Consider the following 25,027-nt stretch of genomic DNA (forward strand, 5'->3'; position numbering starts at 1 on the left):
GAACTAAAGAACCCCATGGTATTAACAAACAGTTCAACTCATTTGTTGAGCTCACTACCTAAGGCGCGTTATTTGTTCTATTGTGGAATTTTTTGTGATTCTAACTTATAGTTCATGCGCGTTCTTACGTTCCTATGTTCTACCTGTACGTTATCACACTTGCTTCTATGCTATCGATAAAGAGCCATTGCTCGAAACGTCTAGCTATTTTTAATAGTTATTTAGGACTACGATTACCTAATATTATCTTCAATATATCATACTTATCAGTCCGAGCAGCGTTTATTTATTTATAAACTACTATTACGATTTTTCTATTTGCTGCTATCTTACTAATGTCATCGGGTAAGAATTTCCATCAACGCCATGCACATCGTTTGTTTGTGGAGAGTACTAGGGGTCTGCCGGAAAATGTAAGAACTGTCGCGGTCAGATTTTGCAAGGCGACTTTTGGGAAGACTAGATGTACCAGCCACATATTTTTCATTGATGCTTGCCTTCGGAAAAAAGTGATTCCTGTTGGATTTAGACTTAACTTCAGAGCGGCAAGTAGCAGTGTATCTAACGCTTTTCTACGACACTGTAATCAACGCCTTAATAGGTGTTCGCGCAGCCTGATGAATTCTACTATTCGGGACAATGTTTTTAAATGTAAGCTTCACCATAAACAGCGTCTCGATTCATTGGATTCATTATATTACCTGTGCCGACCAACCCAGATAAGTGCAATTTTTACGGCTGTTCATTCTCTGAATATGCGTTTATACCATGCTTTGCGGAGACGCAAATTAATGAAATTGAACAGACTCTGTGCAGGTAAGTTTGAAGAAAAGGGTGAGTACAGGTTGCCTTTTGCTGAGCGCGAAAATGTTCGCCGGGTGGTCACTATCCCTGAGGACCTCCCTCTTAGTGTATCCGAACGTAGCGTATTGAGTCGGGGACTGAATTTCATTCCGGTTAAATCTAGAGTAAATGAATTTCAGGTGAAACGCGACGCTGACAGTTTTTTTCGCCGACTTAGACTGAAGGAGTACCATGCGCAGGACGCTGATCGCGATCGCGATGAAGCTAGCCAGGACATGGATACTATTCACAACGCTCGTTTATTTGGAGCACCACCATCTGTGTCCTATTGGACACCACCACCTGGTCGTAATGATACTCTGGATCATTATATAAGTGTGTGTAGACGAGAAATACATACTATTAAGTTTAATAATCAGAAATGGCAAAATAGCAATATAACTCGTCAGGAACGTGACGCTCTTAATTCTCTTAAGTCACGACGTGATGAGATTGTTATTAAGCCAGCTGACAAGGGTGGAGCAGTGGTGGTTTGGCGTAGAGATTTGTATCTGGTTGAGGCAGAGAGGCAGTTATCGGATACAGACTCCTACCGGGCACTTGATGTGGATCTTACGAATGAAATACAACGGGAAATAGGTGATGTGGTTAATGGCTATATTGCTAAAGGTGATTTGCCGATAGAGGCCAAAAATCTTATAGTGCGCAGACCACGGACATCAGTCTTTTATCTATTACCTAAGATTCACAAGGTAAACAACCCTGGTAGACCCATTGTCTCAGCATGTAATTGTCCGACTGAGCACATAGCTCGATACTTGGATTCAATGTTGAGACCTATTGTTGCGTCACAGCCTACGTATGTTCAGGATACAAATGATGCACTTAGGAAACTAGAGTTATTTCGTTTCACACCGGATATACCCAGATTTTTGTTTTCTATGGATGTAAAATCCCTTTATACATCTATCCCGCACACTGATGGACTGTTGGCTTTACAGCATTTTCTGAATAAAAGGACAGTTAAGGATCCTCCTACGTTTGTGTTGGTGCGCTTAGCGGAATTAGTTTTGAACGGGAATTGCTTTTCTTTTAATGGTAAACATTATATACAGAAACGAGGTGTGGCTATGGGCAGTTGTTTTGGTCCGAGCTATGCATGTTTATTCATGTCATATCAAGAGGAGTTAATTTTTTCGTCCTTTCACGGCACTAAACCTGAATTTTATGTCAGGTACATTGATGATGGATTTGGTGCCATGTCTGGCAGTCGGGATGAGTTATTACAGTTCATTGACTTTGTGAAGAACTTTAATCCCGCCATACAATACACACATGAGATATCAGAAATAACACTACCATTTCTCGATATTTCTACTAAGGTAGATGGTGATCGCATTTCTACATCTATCTACACAAAACCTACTGATTCACATTGTTATTTACAGTATGAATCATCACATCCTACTAGAATGAAGGACTCCATACCTTACTCGCAGTTACTCCGGGTACGTCGTATTTGCAGCGATGATACTGATTTCCGTAACCAGGCGAGGATTTTATGTGATTATTTCAGAAAACGGGGTTATCCTCGTAATGTCACTGGGAAAGCATTGGCCAAGGTTGTGTCAATGTCAAGAACTGATTGTATTGGTTCTACGGTTTCCCGTGACAATCAGGATCGTGTAATTTTGGCACTTACGTACCATCCTTTAAATGTCAGGATTAAAAACATTATGTACAAACATTTTCACATTTTACAGACCAGTGAGGAGACAAGTTCTACGTTTCCACTAATGCCTACTACTGCCTGGCGCCGTGACACTAATTTAAGGAGGTTATTGGTGCATACGGGTGAAAGGGGAGACCCTGAGAAATATGGTTCTGTCCCGTGTAATCGTCCTAGGTGTAATACTTGTCCTTTTATTACAGACACTAATCGTATATTTGGTCCCAAGGGAGATGTTGAGGTCAAATATCCGTTCAGTTGTATCACTATGAATGTTGTATATTGCATTTCATGTATTAGATGCGGGAAACTTTATATTGGTTCTACAGTTCGTCGACTGGGTGATCGGTTTGCTGAGCATCTACGGCAAACTAGACAGAAAAATCGTTATTATCCGGTTTCACTTCATTTTAATTCTAGTGGACATAATATTACAGATATGTCTATTTCTGGTGTATGTGTTGTCAATGGCGACGAAAATCAGCTCAGGCGTGTCGAGGAGGAAACTATATTCCGCCTTGGAACTAAAGAACCCCATGGTATTAACAAACAGTTCAACTCATTTGTTGAGCTCACTACCTAAGGCGCGTTATTTGTTCTATTGTGGAATTTTTTGTGATTCTAACTTATAGTTCATGCGCGTTCTTACGTTCCTATGTTCTACCTGTACGTTATCACACTTGCTTCTATGCTATCGATAAAGAGCCATTGCTCGAAACGTCTAGCTATTTTTAATAGTTATTTAGGACTACGATTACCTAATATTATCTTCAATATATCATACTTATCAGTCCGAGCAGCGTTTATTTATTTATAAACTACTATTATGATTTTCAAAAGGGCTCTGCTATATATAAAAAAAAGATATATGCATATAACATCAAAAACAAACAAAAAATACTACTAGTAATATAAAAGTATACAAAAAGTAAATACACATAATTTTGAAAAAAGTAAGTATACATGGACTTAGAATTATAGAGAAAAGATGTTATCGTAACATATAAACAAAACACTAAGCAGTAAAGTTGCTTAAGTACTGATGCTCAAATTCAGTCAAATTTTTAGCTCCGCTGTCAACTTTGTCGAGCGGAGCTTATCATATAAGTGATTGTCAGTCGTCGTCCGTGTCAATGTTTTACTTTTTCGACTTCTTCTTGAAAACTACAAGCCTGAATGCTTTGATACTTGGTGTATATGTACCTTGGGTAGACCTCTCTTTAATAGATTTGTTCATTTCATGATAATATCTTTAATTCTCTAATTTTTATGAATATTTTTGTAATTTTTGATAAAAAGTGAAATTTTCGATTTTTTGTTAAACAGAGCAAGTCTGATTGCTTTGATACATATTGTTCATTTTCTAATGATATCTTCAGTTCTTTAATTGAAATGTGCATTGCTCACAGCGGAGCTATCTCAGCCGACAGGCTGCATGTTTAGTTTCTAGAACCATGGGTAGAATGTTCCAAACACATAATTTTCTCCTGATATGCACTTGTTTTATAGCCTTGACAATAGTAGAGAAATATGACAGAAAATGCTTGTGTATTATTTTGAAATGATATGCCTTGTGGAAGTCGGCTTGCTCTTTACAGGATAAGGACTTAAGAATATCATTTGAGTGTGACCTACGTTCATATTAGAGAATTATTCTGTCAGATCTGTTTGTAAACATTGTAACTAATCAAATAATAAAACCATCACATTAATCATCAGCATATTAGTAGTTTTAATTGTGAGATGTTGTCTGACCCTTTCTAGAACACTTAATCTTTGAAAAATCTTGGCAGCTATTTGCATCCAAGGTTATAAAGAGCCAACTTGTACTTTGTACTTTGGGGAAGAACACTACACAAAAGTGAAAATATTGTCATTTTCTTTATTTTACATATTTGCTATATCATGATACAAGGTTTAATAAAATGGAATAAATATATGGAGTCATTATACACAGTTGGGGAAAAATTAAAAATTGTTTTACAAGGTTTTTTTTGGTGTCTAAAAGTATTAAAACAATATTTGTATGGCCTTTCGATGAGGAAATGTGTTTTCATTGCAGTCTATGGAAACTGCTGCTATAATGGCATTTTATGAGTATTATTTTACCAAAAATGTTTGCATACTATTGATTAATATTAAAATGAATAATTGTAGACAGATGTGCTAAACTAGGTGTACATGTAAAAAAGTCACGAGTGGCATTCTACCTTAGAAGGAATTTCTGTTACTTGATAGATGTATGACTTTAAACCATTCAATGCCTCTAATATTTTTATTTTCTTTAGCCATCAAAGAACATTTGTACTTGAAGTGATGGGACGTCACTGCGGCTATCTGGCTTTGGTTGCCGGTCTGGCATGTGGTGCTGATTGGATAATGATACCTGAATGGCCACCCGAAGATGGATGGGAAGAACATCTTTGTCAGAAACTCAGTCAGGTAGATTTTAATGATATCACATAGTTTAGCATATAAAATTGCCAGTTGGTATTGAGAATGTACTAAGTAGATTAGCAGATAAAAATAGCAGTTGGTATTGAGAATGTACTAAGTAGATTAGCAGATAAAATTAGCAGTTGGTATTGAGAATGTACTAAGTAGATTAGTAGATAAAATTAGCAGTTGGCATCGAGAATGTACTTAGTTGATTTGCAGATAAAATTAGCAGTTGGCATCGAGAATGTACTGAATGGATTAGCAGATAAAATTAGCAGTTATTGAGAATGTACTTAGTTGATTTGCAGATAAAATTAGCAGTTGGTATTGAGAATGTACTATGTAGATTAGCAGATAAAATTGCCAGTTGGTATTGAGAATGTACTAAGTAGATTAGCAGATAAAATTAGCAGTTGGTATTGAGAATGTACTAAGTAGATTAGCAGATAAAATTAGCAGTTGGCATCGAGAATGTACTAAGTAGATTAGCAGATAAAATTAGCAGTTGATATCGAGAATGTACTAAGTAGATTAGCAGATAAAATTAGCAGTTGGCATCGAGAATGTACTAAGTTGATTAGCAGATTTTAGACTAATTTTTTTTTAATTATACTTGTAAGATTTTCTGTTAAATAAATGTGATGTTTGTATCTTTGTAGACGCGTACCATTGGAAGCAGACTGAACATTGTAATTGTTGCTGAAGGAGCTATTGACAAACATGGAAATATAATTACCACAGAGTATGTCAAAAATGTAAGTTTTCAATGAGTTAGTCAAAATGAGTAATTCACTTTCATTTCTTGTATCATTATATAGTTATATAGAAGATTATCAATGTATTTAAAATACCAAAATTATTTCAGGTGTATCTTGCTTACATACTGATTAGGGATATGGTTGAACTTAAAGATTGTGACAGTTGAATCACATGCATGATCACAAATACCAGCAACTTTCAAACAAATTTGTCAAAAACTAGTAATGTGCCCTAGGTTCTTTTCATCCTCCAAAAAAAATGTTTTTTAGAAAAAGGCTTGTTTAATTTATCATATTTCATTTTGAGGGTAACGAGCAAACACAATTTAATTTTTGTATTTGCTCAATGACAGAGATGTGTCAAAATACTGTATTTCCTTAGATACTCTAAAATCTGTATTAGAAGCTGCAGCTTCTACTAAAATGGTAAAATGCAACAGAGGGGATGCGGCTTCTATTAGAGCGTCTACACATATGAGAAATGATGAATTTTTGGTTCTCAATCATTCAAAAAGAATTTGTGCTGCTTCTATTAGGGATGCAGCTTCTAATACAGATTTTACGGTAGTAGTAGTAGTACATAATGTTTACATAAGTGACAGAGATGTGTTTATAATCAAAATAAGTAATATTTTTAGGAACCAGTATTCACAGTTAAATGCGTTTTTATTCAAGATGCACTTCTAATAGATCAAATATGATAGTACAAAATGTAGTTTTGTTCCATGTACGCATGTGTAATTTTTAGTCACCAGTACTTGCTGTAGAACATCAGAAATAATAATATAAGCATTGTACATTTTTTGCAATGAGAATTACTGTTGATAATCACATAAAAATATATGTATTATGTGACTCTTATTCTACTCTCTATACATTTGTAATTATAGTTGTTGGTGACTCGTATCAGCCATGACACTCGTATCACAGTGTTGGGTCATGTTCAAAGAGGTGGTAGTCCATCAGCATTTGACAGAATTCTGGTAAGAATTTACAACATTGAAATCCTGCTTGTGTGTGTGTCCCTGTATGCAACCTGACATGTATCTTGGACCGATTACCGGTACATTCAAACTTCAGACATACACAATACATATACACATCAATTTGTTCTGCGATCTGATTCAAGATGGCTGAACGTCGTCCATTTTTGTGTTAAAAATCTTCAAAAGTCAAGCATTTCTTGCATTTCGGAACTGAATCACAGTTGTTTATGGATAGAATTTGTTCAAACTTGGTATATACATTAGACATTATAGGTCCCCGATTCCTGTCATTTTGTTTTTCAGATCAAATTCAAAATGGCTGTCCACCAATCATTTTGTTTTAATGAATGTGATTCTGGAGCCACATCTGACGTGTTTTGACTAATCATATTTTAAATTTTATATATTCATTATACATCATGTCATAGATAGACAGAAGTACAAAAAATGTATTGGTCTGATTCAAAATGGCCGAATTGTGGCCATTTTGTTTTTAATTAATGCTGTTCATTCTCCAGCATCAGCTTCTGGATTCATAGCTCAGACATGTTTATGTTCAAACTATATTACTATAAACAAAACTGTTTACTGTAAAATACTTTATTTTAGCATGGAATTTATTTTCACTGATTTTTGACAAGTTGAATGTAAAATATAAGGAAAAAAGGTATATTCTCTGGATTTTATTTTCACTGAATTATTCCTTCAGCGAAAATAGCGAAAAATTAATTCCAAGTGAAAATAACGTATTTTACAGTATCTTAAATTTGATAACAGGGACTCTGCCATGCATGTCTTGTGGAACTTTTACCCATGGTTGTATGTAAATGTATTAATGTGTGTTTTCTACTAGGCATCACGTATGGGAGCTGAGGCTGTGCTAGCATTACTAGATGCTGAAGGAGAGACTCCTGCATGTGTAGTGTCTCTGGATGGAAACCAAGCAGTTAGAGTACCTCTCATGGAATGCGTTGAAAGGGTAAGTTTATGATAGAATACTGTAAATTGTTTAATTTACACAACTTGAAATTTTCTCGATTTTAGGCTCTTATGGTATTCATTAAGACAAAACTACACAAAAGTCGCTGATGCTCAACGTCGTTGCAATACTAAAAATTGTTGCAATTTTTACTGATTTGCAATACTGTATAACGGGTTTAAATACTAAATGGTAACTTAGTGTAAAATATTAATTTTCGCTTGGAATTAATTTTCCGCTATTTTCACTGAAGGAATGAAAATAAAATACAGCGAATATAGCTTTTTATATTCAACTCATTGAAAATCAGTGAAAATAATTTCCATACAAAACACCCGAAAAGTCTCTTCAGCTAAAATAAAAGTATTTTACAGTATGTAAGTTTATGATACAAATATGTATTTAATGTTTTTTTTGTTTTTTTTTTTGCAAAAGTTAAACAATTACAAACTGTATATATTGTTGGGTTGTAATATTAGTGACACATAGTTATATATTATATGTAGATGCTCTAATAGAATCAGCATCTCTGTCCATTTTATCATTTTAATAGAAGCCATGGCCTTTTGTACATATTTTACAGTAATCAGTTTCTTTGGTTTACAGACTCAAGCAGTTGCAAAAGCCCTGAAAGAAAAAGACTTTGAATTGGCTGCAAAGCTTAGAGGAAGGTGAGTGGAATTTGTAATTGTTCAGTTATATCTTCTTGTATCTCTTCCAAGTTTAAAAAATAGTGCGATTTGGACGATACTCTTTCTGCAATCAGTAGTTAAAGTTAAAAAATAAAAGATATGATGATCGGGCAAGCTTGAAGAATGATTAAAATGGAAAGTGTTGAAATATTTGTTTTTGAGGAACTAGATAATTGTGATTTATGAATTTCAGATCTAAACTATGTCCCCCTTGTCTTAAGATTTTAAAGGATGTCTGCTGTACAGTGTTTTGAGAAATATGAATTTCAGTGCATTTATGGGATCTAAAATTTACTGTGAATCTATTGCCTATCTATTTCTAATAGTGTTTTAGTTTCACAGGATCCGAAACTTTAACTAGGATTCCTTTGCCTTAAGATTTCAAGTGAAATTTTTATGGTACTGATTTTTTTTTGACACATTAAATTTTTGTTTTTATCTTCCAATTCAGGTCCTTTATGAATAACTTGTACACATACCAAACATTGAGTCATCGTAAACCACCAGATAATGTGTGTTCATCTGATGGAAAAAAGTGTCAGGTAGGTGTCATAAACATAACAACTTGCTTGATTGATCATGTGATAGCTGTGCTCTTGAAAATAAGAACGCTTCACCCCACCTCGCGCCCCTCAGTTTGTTTTGTTCCCTCTTGTGTGGTTTTACCCATTCCCTACTTCCTCAATGCTTACCTATTCACAATTCCACTTTACCCCCTCCCTTTACCTGACTTTAACCTCTTTAATTCTGACTTATTTCTTTATTTTCCTTTTTTTTGATATGTTTATCAGGTGTTATCTGAGGTTTGTAACATCTATCTTGATTCCCTCCATCTAATTAACATTTTTTAATTTGCTATGTAACAAGTAAATTTCTGGGGTTAATCAACTTTCTTTTTCAATATTAAATTTCTATTAGACTAACTGTCACTGAGTAATTCGCAAAGTGATTGTGGTGTTTCTTTTTGTAGCATAGCTTTAATTTTTGGACGAACTAGTATGTTTTGTTTCTAGTTTTCTTCTTTATAATAACAAAAATAATATCTATGTCTACAAAAATGTCCATTTTAATCACTCTGTTTGATGTTGTTTAATTTGTTATTTTGCCATTAAGCTATTTTCAATTTGTTTGTTTCAATAATCCAATTTATTCTATTTGTTTCACTATTGTAGATAGTTGCATATATTTTATTTGACACTATCGTAAATGCATACAGAAACAATTTGAAAGTTACATTTATAGTAATAAAATAAAATAAAGAAGTAAAAAAAGTACTTTTTACATTGTATATTGATAGTAATAAATCCCCATATTGTAATTCTCCATTATAATAATTCCATTAATATTTTTAATTACTTGTATCTATGGGTTGATTGGAAAGATGGATTTAATACTGTAACACATTGGAGATGTCAATAACATCTGATCATCTTGTGTAAATTCCCTTATGTTATTAAGTCCTTACTGAATACTACCTTTAATATAAGTGACTAATTTTTTGCTTCAGTGGGTGCTCTGGAATTATCCACTGATCTGCTTGGTTTTCCTACGGACTGTGTGTGTAATAATTAGCTAATTTGCATAGTAATTAGACTATTTGTAGCTCTTCACTGATATACATTTATTTCTTTCGTTAAACCGGTAATATCTAGAGTATTTAGTTATGTCTTTTTCGACTTCTTCTTGAAAACTACAAGCCTGAATGCTTTGATACTTGGTGTATATGTACCTTGGGTAGACCTCTCTTAGATTTGTTAATTTCATGATGATATCTTCAATATTTTTGTCATTTTTGGTGAAAAGTGATATTTTCGACTTCTTGTTGAAAACCGCAAGTCCGATTGCTTTGCTACTATACATATTGTTCTTTAATTGAAATGTGCATTGCTAACAGCGGAGCTATCTCAGCTAACAGGCTGCTTGTTTTTTATTGTTATCAACTTCAATTCTGTGAATTTTGTTCAGATCGTGCATGTGAAAGAGCAGTTATTCCTGCAAACAGGCTTTTTATTTAATAAGCTAATCTTAATTTTGTTATTAATTGGAAATATCAAACCTGTATATGTTGCTCATACTCTTAGCACATTAAGTTCTTTCTTGGATTTATTTTTATTTTGAACTTGCATGTGCAAGTGCACCAAAGTCGCCATAATTACTTTTATATTTTAATGGCTGGTTATGTTTTTGTAATACTACCGTAGTGTCACTGCAACTGTGACACTTATTAGTCCCCGTTCGGACACACTCCAAAAACGTGGACTTTTGGATTGATCTATGTGTGTCTGTGCATCCATTCGTGAGTCCGAACCTGTATCCTAGACATGTCTGAACCGATTACATTCAAACTCCACACATACATTATACATATGCACATCAATATGTGTCATGGTCTGATTCAAGACGGCTGAATGGCGGCCATTTTTGTACTGAAAAATCATCAAAATCGAGCATTTCCCAGCTGTTTACAGATGGATTTTGTTCAAACTTGGTACATTGGACATTATGGGATCTTATGTCATTTTGTTTTTCAGATAAGATTCATAATTGGTCAACTGGCAGCCATTTTGTTTTAATGAATGTGGTTCTAGTGCCATATCTCTGACATTCTTTGACTGATGTTCAAATTTCATAGATATACAGATGTATCGGTTTGACGATCCGATTCAAAATGGCCGAACGGTGGTCATTTTTAGTCCCCGTTCGGACGAAGTCCGAAAACAGGGACTTATAATTCGGTTTCCGTCGGTGCGACTGTGCGTCCGTGCGGAGTCATATTTCAGAATCCTGTGGGCCGTTTCCGTTCATTCTTTGCATGTGCCTAGTACCTTATGTGGGACATATGCACAGGCAGTGGTTTAGTGATTCGATTCAAAATGGCCGACTGGCAGCCATCTTGTTTTTTGAAAATGTTGTAATTTGGACATGCTTTGTCAGTTATCATTCAAACTTGGTACATAGATTATACATGTTTATATGATATCTTGGATGTGCTCTGTCAGTTTTCATTCAAATTTGGCACATACATGTACTTTATACATGTTAGGATGCATGTCCATGACAATTTGTTTCAAAATCTGGTCAAGGATGGCCAATTGACAGCCATCTGACTTTTTGGCCTTACTACTATATTTCCACAATTTATGTACCATTTTCATTCGTATTTGGCACATACATCATACATATCAGTGTGTTTCATAATCAGATCAAAGATGGCCGAATAAAGGCTGTTTTTATTTTTGGCACGTGTTTTGATGTAAATAAACAATTTGTTGTATATGCCACTTGGAACTCAAGTTTCAAGGACAAGCTCGCAACAACCCCTCCACTTTAATATGACGAGCACAAAGAGAACTTTCAAAAATTTAACGGGGACTGTGTCATTTTCAATGACTTGTGTTTTAATTAATGCTGTTCAAGAGCAATATTTCTCAATATGAACAAGTACTTGTACTATATTAATATAAACAAAACTTTATACTAGTAACTTGCTAACTAACTGGGACTGTGCCATGCATGGCTTGTTATCCTTCTTCAGAGCAAAAAAACACAAATTTGCTTTGAAGCACTTATGCACCAGTTGCATTGAAATTTAAGAAGTGTTTTACAATTGATCACCTAGTTTGGCCGCTGTCTTGGATTATCAAAAATTACATAAAACCTGTTTTACAAGAATTCAAATAATACATCTGAAATTTGGTTTGTGCCTCAAATGTCCCATGCTTCCATGATTGGCCCTGGAGTTTGACGGAATCTGGAAGTGCTGCTTTTCTTATGGGACTGGAAATTTCTTTTCCTTTGGCAACTCTGATCATACCGTACTACTATAAGCTTCAATTTTGAACTGAAACAAGTTTGCAGCTTTAATATTTATGTATTCCTGCTGTGCTGAGGCTAGATGTCTAATTTAAAGAAATTCTATGAAATTTGTTATGTCTTTTATCTGATCTGAACTTTTGTAAAGTTACATGACTTTTTTCTTTCTTACAATAGAGTGAATTTCGCATTGCTGTGATGAACATAGGTGCCCCTGCTGCAGGTATGAATGCTGCTGTTAGATCCTGTGTCAGGGCTGCTCTATTCAAAGGATATGGAGTCTATGGTGTTTATGATGGTTTTGAAGGTCTGCTGGATGATAGGGTACGTGTTGCAACATTCAATTTAGTGTGCTCACTCATTTTGAACATCATTTTTTTGGCAGTATGTCTTGAGATTTATATCTATTCTAGGGGTGGACTATTGTAAACTTGGAGGGGCAGGATGGAGGTTGGAATTGCACAGGGGAAATCATGGGATAACAGAAAAAAAGAATTCTTAGGAAAAAAAATAATACACACAGAGGAGAAGGAAAAATAACACTAAATTCTCACTGGGGAAAAAAAAGCAGCTCAAAAGTACATGAAAGAAAACAATATTCTGCCACCCCCACCCCACCCCCCACAAAAGTTTTTAATAGTCTGCCTCTTAGTGTTTGTATGTATTGTATTGATTGTCTATCATTTGTTTGTATTTGTGTTTTTGAACTTCTATTACTCTTTCTGATTTCTGTTTGTATACCATTATTTTTAATCATCCTCATTCATAGCTGTTGTTTACTACCAATGATCATCAGCTTCAATGTTTTACATTGTTTAAGGTAGAGATGCAGGTTCATGGGCACTTGGGAGTGAAATTTTTTTTTTTTGCTTTTTATTATCCAAACAGTCTTGGTTATATACTCAAAAAACGATTTTAAAATATAGATAACAGGTGCAAACATTATCTCTTTTGAATGCTTAGCAAGATTTACCAAGGCTGTACATAAATAATAAAAAAGAAACATGGTGAAAAAAAGAAATGACGGGATCTTCATATTATGCACTATATTTAACTTTTTACCAAACGATAGTACATTTAAATTTGGAATTGTTACAGCCATTTTAATTAGCAGCATTAGCAAACTTCTTACTGAGTGAATTGTTATGCAAATTAGCAATTATCTCAGCTTCTTTTTAGTGCACATCCCAGAACTCAAAAAAAAAATAGCTCCTAGACGCTTTGACCTTTTGTTTTGAAATTTTCACAAACGATTGACAATGTGTTTATCTTTAAAACGCCGTCGGGGCATTGTTTTAGGTTGAACAGTGTTACAACAATCGTACAGACAACTATCCTGGGTGTTAATTTATGCATAAACTTGAAGTAGTGAAATTTGAGCTGCTCCCTGCAAAATTGACAACTGGTAGACAGTTTTCAAGACGACACTTTCTTCATAGTAAACAGATGTACCCATAAACCAATTTTGACAGGAAACAGAAGCATGGTTTAGAAGCTATTTTTTTTAAATCGCTTTTGACCAAAAAAAGCACATTTTTGTGCATATTTCAAACTACAGTGTCCATAAAAAAAAACTACTAACAGAACTTCAAAATTCATACAATAAGCTCTCCAAAAAATATATAGTTTTGTGGACAAGGGAGGTCATCTTGGTTTCCTAATTAACTAATTAAAATACCTGTCAGGTAAACTGCATCTCTACTTTAAGACGAGTACTGTAGAAGGGTTAATTATTCACTGGGTTGTAATTTTGCTTATTTCGCTGACTGAAAAATGCACTAAATTAAAACCCAGTGAATATATAAAATTTAGCATAGAACACATTATCTAAATGATAAAACTGAATCTAAAACCCACTGAATATGTCTGAAATGGTAAATCAGCGAAATTTTAACCAAGTGAAAATTAGTCATTTTACAGTATAAACTTTTTGGCGAAAACAAAATTCTTCGTCTCCAACTTTTGTGTGTATGTGGATAATATTGAGCACAAATTTTCTGCCATCGCGCCCCCCCCCCCCTCAGTATTTTCTAATGGATCACCCCTTAGTGATTGTACCGGTATATATAGTAATGTTTGTCATTCATTTGTTTGTTGACTCTCATGTTCTTAGAATTGTTATTATTCTTTTTCTGATTTCTGTTTTGTATATTATTTCTACACATCTAATTGTTCAGATCAAAAATAAACTTGTTCGTCGGACACGCTCACTAACTTGCAGCTTCCAAATTTTATTATGTGCTTTTTAATCTCAGAGCCATATGTCATGCCTGTGTCAACAGATGATGTTTAGCGTTAGTGATTAGAAAAATTTAGATTTCCAGGATGTGGCAATTTATATCAATTGTTTCTATGATGATTGCATGTTCCCATATTTAGAAATCTTTCTCTGTTGCATTAAAGCATTATTAGGAATCCTAATATTGTTAAGCTTGTCATATTTAGTTTCCAGTATGATAATATAATATACTGAATTTCTAATGGCATTTTTCATAATGCGATGTACATATGGTCAATAACATGAACTCCTGTTTGAGAGGTGATTATTGTCAAATATACAAATTCAAAGTTCACCAACACTTTTTTATAAAATTTCGCTTCAGAATAATTTCTGTGTTTTGTTTTGCATAAAAAGTTAGGATACATTGAATAATTATTTTTTTTAAATAATTAGATGTGCGATTTCATAAACTGTGAATTATTATAGTTTTTATGGTAGTATATCAAAATAAAATAAAATCTATCTTATATATAGAATGTTGCATGACAATTTTGTATTAATTTTGCCATCTATAGATGGAAATGAATTTCACTTTTTTTTCAAAACCCCCTTCAATGTTGTTGACACAGGCATATGCTTTTGCCGCGCCACGCTGGGTTACTCTCGAAAATCGTGACTGCAATTTGGTGACTTTTACAATCAGCATAGTTCCAAATGAGATGTGTACTTAGCATCCAAGCTAAAAAAAAAAGTTGCAATGCATTAGAACATTGATGGTCATATTTTTATACTTAGTCATACCTATTTAATTTTACAATTGGCCAATATCTTGTATATATTAATAAAAACAATAATAATAATGCTAAATTCTACTCAAATCTGCAGTACCTGATTGAGTAATCATCTATATTTAAAATGCAGAGATGGTGCATAAAATTAATAATTTCTATGAAAAATAATAATGTGACATACAGTACCAGGCTACTTACTAGGACTGTCAAAGTAATGCGAAATTGGATAGAATCACAGTTCCTGGTTGAGGTGGCCATAGAGGGCACTGTTCAATTTGTAACATCAGATGTGTCAACATGTTATTCGCTCACCTATTGTCATATTTGTTTGTCATTGTCATCTTTAAATGTTTGTTTTGATAAAAGTTACAGAGAGTTATTTTTACTTTCTGGACTTTTACGTTGCTCGTGATAATTTGTATATTCGTATAATTTTATGTATTTTTATATTGCTTAATTAATGTTTTCTTTCATCTATCTCCTCACTGCGTGTGACACGCCACCACTACCTATGTTGTGGATTATCCTTTGATGGATATATATATAGGTCCAAGTCTTTGGCTGGATGGACGTAGCTGGGTGGGTCAAACAAGGTGGTTCGAATCTCGGAACCAATCGGTATGTGAAATGATGCGATGTATACCATCATCAGCTGTCATTCACTCTTTCTATGCTGTGTGTCCATCTAGCACGTCTTAGCAATTAACTCTTAATACTAGCACTGAATAGCTTTAGTTTGAATGAGGATCATCATATTATGTGTGTACATGTATACATATCATTACAAACATCTTTGACGATTTAAACGCAAATTTTCAAAAACGAAATTTTTTTATTGGTTGATTTTAAATATGTGTGTCTTAAACTACATGTACATATTTTTGTATCTACAATATACTTTCAGTAAACTTGATCTCTATGGAGTTTTGGGCCTGTTTAAACAAACATGTATAAACAGCTATATTTGACAAAATTGTTGGATATACATATCTTAATCATCAGTAAGAAAATTATTGAAAAAAAAGTGAAACTTCTGACACCAAAAGGAATTACATATATTTAATTCTTGTATATCCTCATTCTGACCAAGCTATTGCTGTTTGCTTTGCCTTTCTGAGTGTTACATTCTTAGCAGCATGCAATTATAAGTCTTGTCTCCTGCTCCAATCACTTTTATCATGTACCAGGTTAGTTTAATGAGCTGGAGTGATGTGACAGGCTGGGTTAGAGAAGGCGGATCAAAGCTTGGTACAAATCGGTTAGTAACAACACAATCTGTATAACCACTAATATTAATTTTCTGAGTTACTCTAAATAATTTGACTCTCACTGATTCTCTCAACTTAATTTTTTGGTCTCAAAGATACATTGTGATATGATTATGAAGTCTGTTCTGTGAAGATCCTTAGGAAGACACTTTTGCTTGCAGGTTTTGTTCATGCATTGAGGTCATCAAACAAATAATACCATAGGTTTTGACTTTTAGAGTATAGCATTTTGACAAGTGCAGACATTGTTTCACATTATTAACCTTGGGAAAGATTAAGCTTTACTTGAAGCTTTTGCAGCCTTTAGAAAACATATGGCTTTGCAGTTTTTCTTGGAAAACATCAGGCTTGGAAGTTTTATTTGAAAACATCTGAATTTTCCATTCATTGTTTCTATAACAGCTTTTGGTTTTGATACACACGACTTCTATTCTGTTTGGTAAAGATGTGAATTTGCCTACTGTTACTACCATATTGTTTCTGACACCAAAACAGCAACATGTATAGTCAGCTAAGTTGCGAACTGGTTTGCATTACGCGACTCAAGACCGTTACTTGATTAGAACTTGTTAGATCAAATCATTTTACAAGGGTGCATAATTTAGCACAAACTTGTTTTGAAGAGGAGCCTGCTACTGCAGGCTTGAAAATGGGTATTATTTAACTGTCACTGAATTGAACAAGATGATAACAGAAAAATCATCTTTATAAATTTGTCATAATATAAAGCTACATTAAAAAAATTAGATAATATATTGTTAACAAATTGACTATTTACTAGCATTATTCCCAGATTTTAAATCGCGTACCAGTGACCATGTCCTGCATCTAAGACTGTGTTAGTTCATACATTTTGGTAATTTTGCCGTTTGTCATACAGTAATTTATACAATTTGATAAAATAAATTGAATAAGAATTGCATCTTTCATTGACATTCAATGTGTCCACAAGTATTTATTTGACGTATCTTGTTAAGGTTGGTTTGACACAATTATTCAAATCTTAGCCGGCTATGTTGCTGTTTTGTTCGAAACAGTACTGGGGTTATATTTGAAATTTTTTTTCAAAAATTACATTTGATTATTTATTGAAATTGATAGTTGATGAATGAAAGACATCACAACAAAACCAATGAGACATTGTACCCACTCAGCCTGACTAATTCGTTTGTTTTTATCTCTTTGTATTCAATGTTGTGTGCATGTAGATATCACTTACTCACTCACTTCCTTGCACTATCTGATTGTACAAGTGTCTCTTTGATATTCAGTTTCAGTTTTCATAATGTTACTTATTTTTCAGCACTATGCCACATAAAATTCTGGATAAGGTTGCTGAGAAACTACGCAAATTTAAGATCAGTGGTTTATTGATTATTGGTGGCTTTGAGGTATGTTTTAATGCTTGTTTGTGCTTTTTTTGTGTGCAAGTAATATAAATTTTGTTACTTTTGTGAGATTTATCATAGACCCTAAAAATCATGATTTTTAGGTTCTATGGATTTATTAAGTCCTAATATAAACCATGGTTGTATTGTATTACTTCATAGCATTTAGTCTCATTTTCCAGAATAAATAGACTTTTATGATGCAAATTTCATGAGAAAACGAGTTAATCCAAAATGCACACTAGACAGACAAGGTGTCCATCGAGCTTTTCATACTCTCGAATATGTTGGCTTCGTATCCGTATTTACATTTTTGCAAAATTCTATCGCGTATTTTCACAAACCTTGCGCAAACCACCGATATACACTAACTTCAACACCAAAAAACGTGCTTGAAATTTTTGATTTTCGGAGAGGAAAGAAAAACTTAATGTAAAAAATAGAAATACGGATTTAAACTGCATGACCCTTGCTTCAAAACAGTGTAAAGTTTTTGGCTGCATGCATGACCGTAGAGCTGACATTTTGAAATGTATTCACGTTAGTTAATTATCAGCCGCGCCGATTTTCAGAATCACGTGACGCTAAAACAAACACAATGTTCACAAAATATTAATAATAGAAAAGTACAAGTCAAGGGCTTTCCAAACATGTATAGATTATATGGTTTCTTGTAAAATTTATTCTGATAATAGGTGTTTCCATTTTCCATGCAAAAAAACTATCCTGCTACCTTAAAGTGATGCTGTTATTGTAACTGTACACCTAAACATGAATGTTTACATAGCATGTGCAGGCAAGCTAGTAAATTAAAAAACTTGACTTTGGGAGGGGGGTGTCATTACAAACTGCATGATATGTTCATCAATTACTGTTAAAATCGAAGTACAGTAGAAATTGATGAAATGAAAATTGTTCTGACTAGAGTGTTTTTTTTCTTACAGGCTTTCAGAAGTGTTGATATTTTGGCCGACAATAGAGCTAAATATAAAGAATTCTGCATTCCTATGGTTATATTACCATGTACTGTGAGTAATAATGTACCAGGAAGTGATTTCAGCCTTGGATGTGACACTGCATTGAATGCCATTACAAGTGTAAGTGGACATCAATAATAAAATAATAGTATAAAAACTTTTTTTGTGGGTCATGGACGTTGGCAGCTATCTTTGTTGTGGGTCATGGACATTGGCAGCCATCTTTTTTTGTGGGTCATGGACGTTGGCAGCCATCTTTGTTGTGGGTCATGGACGTTGGCAGCCATCTTTGTTGTGGGTCATGGATATTGGCAGCCATCTTTGTTGTGGGTCATGGACATTGGCAGCCATCTTTGTTGTGGGTCATGGACATTGGCAGCCATCTTTGTTGTAGGTCATGGACATTGGCAGCCATCGTTGTTGTGGGTCATGGACATTGGCAGCCATCGTTGTTGTGGGTCATGGACATTGGCAGCCATCGTTGTTGTGGGTCATGGACATTGGCAGCCATCTTTGCTGTGGGTATCCTTTGAGTTATTACTGTCAGTATGTTTATTTTACATATTACGAAATTGTCAGATTTGTGATGCATTTAAAGTAGCATATTTACTGTCTCATCATGTGGCACTTTGCCTTTAATGTTTTTTTCAGATCTGTGACCGTATCAAGCAATCAGCAACTGGAAGTAAGCGACGCGTTTTTGTTGTGGAGACAATGGGAGGTTATTGTGGTTACCTAGCAACAATGGCTGGTCTGGCTGGTGGAGCTGATGCTGCTTACATATTTGAAGAACAATTCACCATCAAAGATTTACAGGTAAGCCCCAGACTCTCTCCCACCAAAACCCAGTGTCACTGTGTGATTGGAGACTGCTTCATGCACCTTCAAAGAATGAGCAATTCACCATCAAAGATCCACAGGTAAGCCCCAGACTCTGTCCCATCAAAACCCAGTGTCACTGTGTGATTGGAGACTGCTTCATTCACCATCAAAGAATGAGCAATTCACCATCAAAGATCTATTGGTATGCCCCCTGACTCTGTCCCATCAAAATCCAGTGTCACTGTGGGATTGGAGACTGCTCCATTCACCATCAAAGAATGAGCAATTCACCACCAAAGATCTATTGGTATGCCCCCTGACTCTGTCCTGTCAAAATCCAGTGTCACTGTGTGATTGGAGACTGCTTCATTCACCATCAAAGATCTATTGGTATGCCCCCTGACTCTGTCCCATCAAAACCCAGTGTCACTGTGGGATTGGAGACTGCTTCATTCACCATCAAAGATTTACAGGTATGCCCCCTGACTCTGTCCCATCAAAACCCAGTGTCACTGTGGGATTGGAGACTGCTTCATCCACCATCAAAGATTTACAGGTAAGCCTCCTTACTCTGTCCCATCAAAACCCACTGTTTCTTTGAAACGCACTATGTGATCTCATGTACAACATTTTTACATGCATTCTATTTTATCACTGGGTGAGTGATAAACCAGCAAAAGTATAATCTAGTTTACATTCCAAAATGATAACAATATGTTTAAAATTGTTTGTTTTTTTCGATCAAAGTTAATATCAACAAAAATTAAGTATGAGGTAGCCACGTCCCAAGGAAGCCACTAACACATCGAAGACCACTGTGCTAGTTCGGTAGTGGTCTACGTGCTAACAATTTTGTCTTATAGGGAGATGTAATTCATCTGAAGTCTAAAATGGCAGATAATGTACAAAGAGGTTTGGTTTTGAGGTATGATACTGTAAACATAAAGTGGCATATGTATTGGGATGTGTCATCCTAATCATTCCTCTTGACTGAGTATTCGTATTACGTAAAATTGGAACAAAGAATATATTCAGGCAGAAATATGTTATCATAAATGTTGTTTTAATTATGGTGATTGGAACCAACATATTTACTGTGAACAGCTTTACTAAGTTTTGAAGATTTAGTTGTATCATACTATTATCATCTGCTTAGATTTTGTATACACATGTTGCTACATATAATTCGGTTTGACTGGCAATGTATTGTTACATTGCTCTTACCAGTGCAGTCCTGCGTAGTTACACATATTACACATATAAGTAACAGAAAAATCATTCTATATTTATATATAACAAAGCTGTGATTCAAGTTTCAATTCTGTTTAATATGAATACTCGTCTTCTTACCAAGTGCAAAGTCTGAGGTATCATTAATATGCAATTTCTAATTTGTATATTTTTGAGACACTGATAAAGCACTTCTGTCTGATAACTGTCATCTTGTTAGTAAATTCCCTCCCTGGTTGTCATTTCATTACGTAGGGTGACGTATGTCATTTAAAAGCCAAGATTGGTGATAACGTCATGAGAGGTCTAGTTTTAAGGTATTGGTTCATCTCTTAAATTCCTCTGCAACTACTATACTTCTTTCTTTTAAGGATACTTATGGGTGTCTCAAAGAACAAAACTGTCTGCTTCTTACAGCAGAGAGGACCATATTTACTTCCCACATTCTTTATAGCTTCACCGCTACGTTCCTAGAAACAAATTGTGGTCACAATGTTACTGATGAACTCCATATCTCATTATTAAATATTGAAAGTTATTTCAAATCTTCTTTGTTGAACAAAGAGCAGCATAAGAAAATTTGTTCAGTAAGGCCAGTAAAAAAGAGAACGTAGTACATGTATTGTTAACTCGAATCTACATGTAAGTTTGATATCACTAAATGGCAGTACATACTTCTTGACCCATGAGGGATCCCATAAGTGTCCTTGAGTTGCTTGCTATTTCAGCTTCATTTTTGTCATTTTTAGTAGTTGTATATTTTCAATTCATTGGCATGCTTCACTCCCTTCATAATTTAGATCATTTGTGTCAGTTGTAAGTAGTTATGTTCAATATATCAATTTTAAATATTTGATACAAGCTAAAGGTAGTTCAAAGGTGCTTGTTACGCAAAAATATATAATTATGTAAACACAGTCCAGTTTTGTTTTGGAAAACTTGTAGGTGATAAAACATACATTTGTTTTGTGTTAGTAAACTATTTAAAATATCATGTGAGCTATATACTGTACTTAAAACCAATCTTTTTATTTTATTTATTCTGGTTAACTTTGGTTTAATTTCCAGGAGGAACCAAACTTGATTAATATAATTTAAGAAAATCTAATTTAAATAAAACAAATATAAAATAACATTTAATATGGAAATATCAAAAGATACATTTAAAATATTATGATCGCAACTGAAAAGTGTATTTACTTGTAAATTGTTTAGAGCACTTTAGTACTGAAGACTACAAAGCACAAAAAGTTTGGAATTATTTATTTTTCTTTGTTAATTTGTTGGCATTAAACCCACATTTCTAGTAAATAAAGATTTCTGACCCATCTCCTGAATCAAGATTTCTGACCCATCTCCTGAATCAAGATTTCTGACCCATCTCCTGAATCAAGATTTCTGACCCATCTCCTGATGCAAAGGCGCACTTCACAACTTTGCATTTATTCAGTAGGAAGATCAGTAATAAATAAATATAACAGAAGTATCAATCATTTCCAGGAGGGACCAGACTTGAATAATATATTCCAAAAAACTTTAATTTTAATAAAATAAATATAAAATAACAATAAAACAGAAATATCAAGATACATTTAAAATATTATGATCGCAACTGAAAAGTGTATTTTTATACTTCAGTTCTTAAGTCTACAATGCACAAAAAGTTTGGAATAATGTATTTTTCTTTAATTTGTTGGCATTAAACTCACATTTCTAGTAAATCAAGGTAAATAAAGATTTCTGAAGTGCACTTCACAACTTTGCATTTATTCAGAAAAGTAGGAAGATCGTTATTGAATAAATGAAACAGAAGTATCAATCATTTGTGTAGTCGTACAGATATGTTATTATAAATTACAACCTGGTTATGTTTCTTAACCAGTCCAACCCATTAAAAGACAGGTTTTACGCAAGATTCTGCCCTTTTGAGACCTAAAAATACAATACCAGTTAGTTTGTGATTATCAATATGAAATAAGCATGTATTTAATTGTGAACCACTTGTTTTTTTATATCCTTAAAGACAAGAAGTACTTATACAGGTCTATAGTTGCTTTGATCAGCAGGGTCACCCCGTTTGTAGATTGGGTCAGATTCACCATTTTCTATTCCATTGGTATTTTAGCTGTTCTAAGTGATAAATAATATTGTCGATGGTATACAATATACAAAACTCTAACCTTGACAAATCTTGAGTTTATTTCTCCAATATTGGAATTTCTAGTAAAAAACAAAACTAGGTTTCATTATTAATATTATTGAAATTAAATTTTAGCCTTTAACACTTATCCTGCCAATGCTATGTGATTTTATTTCGAATTGATCAAATGAGGGTTAAAAAAAAAAATCTTAGGTTGGTTTCTTGAAGCAAAAAAATTATGCCAACAATTGCTCTAAATCACTGGACAATGTTAAATGAATTTTCACATGTGATGTTGTCAACGAGCAAATTTTTAAAAATTAGATGTCAAATTTGAATAAAATACTGTAGAATACTTTATTTTCGCTTGGAATTTATTTTCGCTATTTTCGCTGAAGGGACGATTCCGTGAAAATAAAATCCAGTGAATATACTTTTTTCCCTATATTTCACATTAAACTCATGAAAAATCAGTGAAAATAAATTCCAAGCAAAACGCCCAAAAAGCCTTTTCAGCGAAAATTAATTCCAGCGAAAATAAAGTATTCCACAGTACAAGAAAAATAACATACATGATATACTAAATAGTTGTTTCTAAACTCCTACAGATTTTCCAAAAATAAAAACAGACTGTTTTAAAATTGATTGAATTATTGATTTGCTGTTATTTTGATGTGATTGAACAGACATAATACAACTGATAGGAATAGCTTTGAATAAATCAATGTTTGAATTTGTGGCACAGAATGAATTTGAGTGTGAATTTTTGTGTATTTGCTTCAACTCGCTAATCCAATAGCGTGGTCTGCTGTAGTACAACTGCTGAACATTTACAGTACAGTCTGAGCACAACCCAATTTTTGAGCTGGCACTCTGCTGGCTTTGTCTTTTTCATAAAAACTTAATTTTGTAAAAGGATTATCATTAATAGATGTGATTTATTTTTAGCTCCGCTGTCGACTTTGTCGAGCGGAGCTTATCATATGAGTGATTGTCCGTCGTCGTCGTCGTCGTCCGTGTCAATGTTTTACTTTTTCGACTTCTTCTTGAAAACTACAAGCCTGAATGCTTTGATACTTGGTGTATATGTACCTTGGGTAGACCTCTCTTAGGTTTGTTCATTTCATGTTGATATCTTCAATTCTCTAATTTTGGTGAATATTTTTGTCATTTTTGGTAAAAAGTGATATTTTCGACTTCTTGTTAAAAACCGCAAGTGCAAATGCTTTGATAATACATATATAGGTACTACATGTGGACCTCTCTCAGATTTGTTCATTTTGTAATGATATCTTTAATTCTCTAATTTTGGTGAATATTTTTGTAATTTTTGGTAAAAAGTGATATTTTCGACTTCTTGTTAAAAACCGCAAGTCCAATTGCTTTGATACTACATATATAGGTACTACATGTGGACCTCTCTCAGATTTGTTCATTTCGTGATGATATCTTCAATTCTCTAATTTTGGTGAATATTTTTGTCATTTTTGGTAAAAAGTGATATTTTCGACTTCTTGTTAAAAACCGCAAGTCCGATTGCTTTGATATTACATATATAGGTACTACATGTGGACCTCTCTTAGATTTGTTTATTTTGTGATGATATCTTCAATTCTCTAATTTTGGTGAATATTTTTGTAATTTTTGGTAAAAAGTGATATTTTCGACTTCTTGTTAAAAACCAATAGTTCAATTGCTTTGATATTACATATATAGATACTACATGTGGACCTTTCTCAGATTTGTTCATTTTGTGATGATATCTTCAGTTCTCTCTAATTTTGGTGAATATTTTTGTCATTTTTGGTAAAAAGTGATATTTTCGACTTCTTGTTAAAAACTGTAAGTCTGATTGCTTTGATACTATTCATATTGTTCATTTTCTAATCATGTCTTCAGTTCTTTAATTGAAATGTGCATTGCTAACAGCGGAGCTATCTCAGCCGATAGGCTGCTTGTTTGTAGTATTTGTCTTATTTTCTAAAATGCA

General features: G+C 33.8%; 1 protein-coding gene across 2 annotated transcripts in view; it reads left to right on the plus strand.

Moving 5' to 3' along the window:
* Positions 1-25,027, plus strand: part of LOC100375042 (ATP-dependent 6-phosphofructokinase, muscle type-like) — a 59,593-nt gene that overhangs the window by 22,296 nt on the left and 12,270 nt on the right. The window contains exons 7-18 of one of the 2 annotated variants that reach the window (XM_085507891.1): positions 4,822-4,975; positions 5,632-5,727; positions 6,621-6,713; positions 7,570-7,695; positions 8,302-8,366; positions 8,839-8,929; positions 12,378-12,524; positions 15,760-15,830; positions 17,784-17,871; positions 18,813-18,965; positions 19,497-19,661; positions 21,153-21,214. In XM_085507891.1, coding sequence (XP_085364017.1) covers positions 4,822-4,975; positions 5,632-5,727; positions 6,621-6,713; positions 7,570-7,695; positions 8,302-8,366; positions 8,839-8,929; positions 12,378-12,524; positions 15,760-15,830; positions 17,784-17,871; positions 18,813-18,965; positions 19,497-19,661; positions 21,153-21,214 — 1,311 coding nt within the window. Of the gene's footprint in view, positions 1-4,821; positions 4,976-5,631; positions 5,728-6,620; positions 6,714-7,569; positions 7,696-8,301; positions 8,367-8,838; positions 8,930-12,377; positions 12,525-15,759; positions 15,831-16,399; positions 16,471-17,783; positions 17,872-18,812; positions 18,966-19,496; positions 19,662-21,152; positions 21,215-25,027 lie in introns of both variants that reach the window. The other variant, XM_085507892.1, reaches the window with a different exon arrangement.

The sequence above is a fragment of the Saccoglossus kowalevskii genome, chromosome 14 (genome assembly GCF_978046115.1).
Source record: "Saccoglossus kowalevskii chromosome 14, keSacKowa6.1, whole genome shotgun sequence".
NCBI classification, from domain to species: Eukaryota; Metazoa; Hemichordata; class Enteropneusta; family Harrimaniidae; genus Saccoglossus; species Saccoglossus kowalevskii.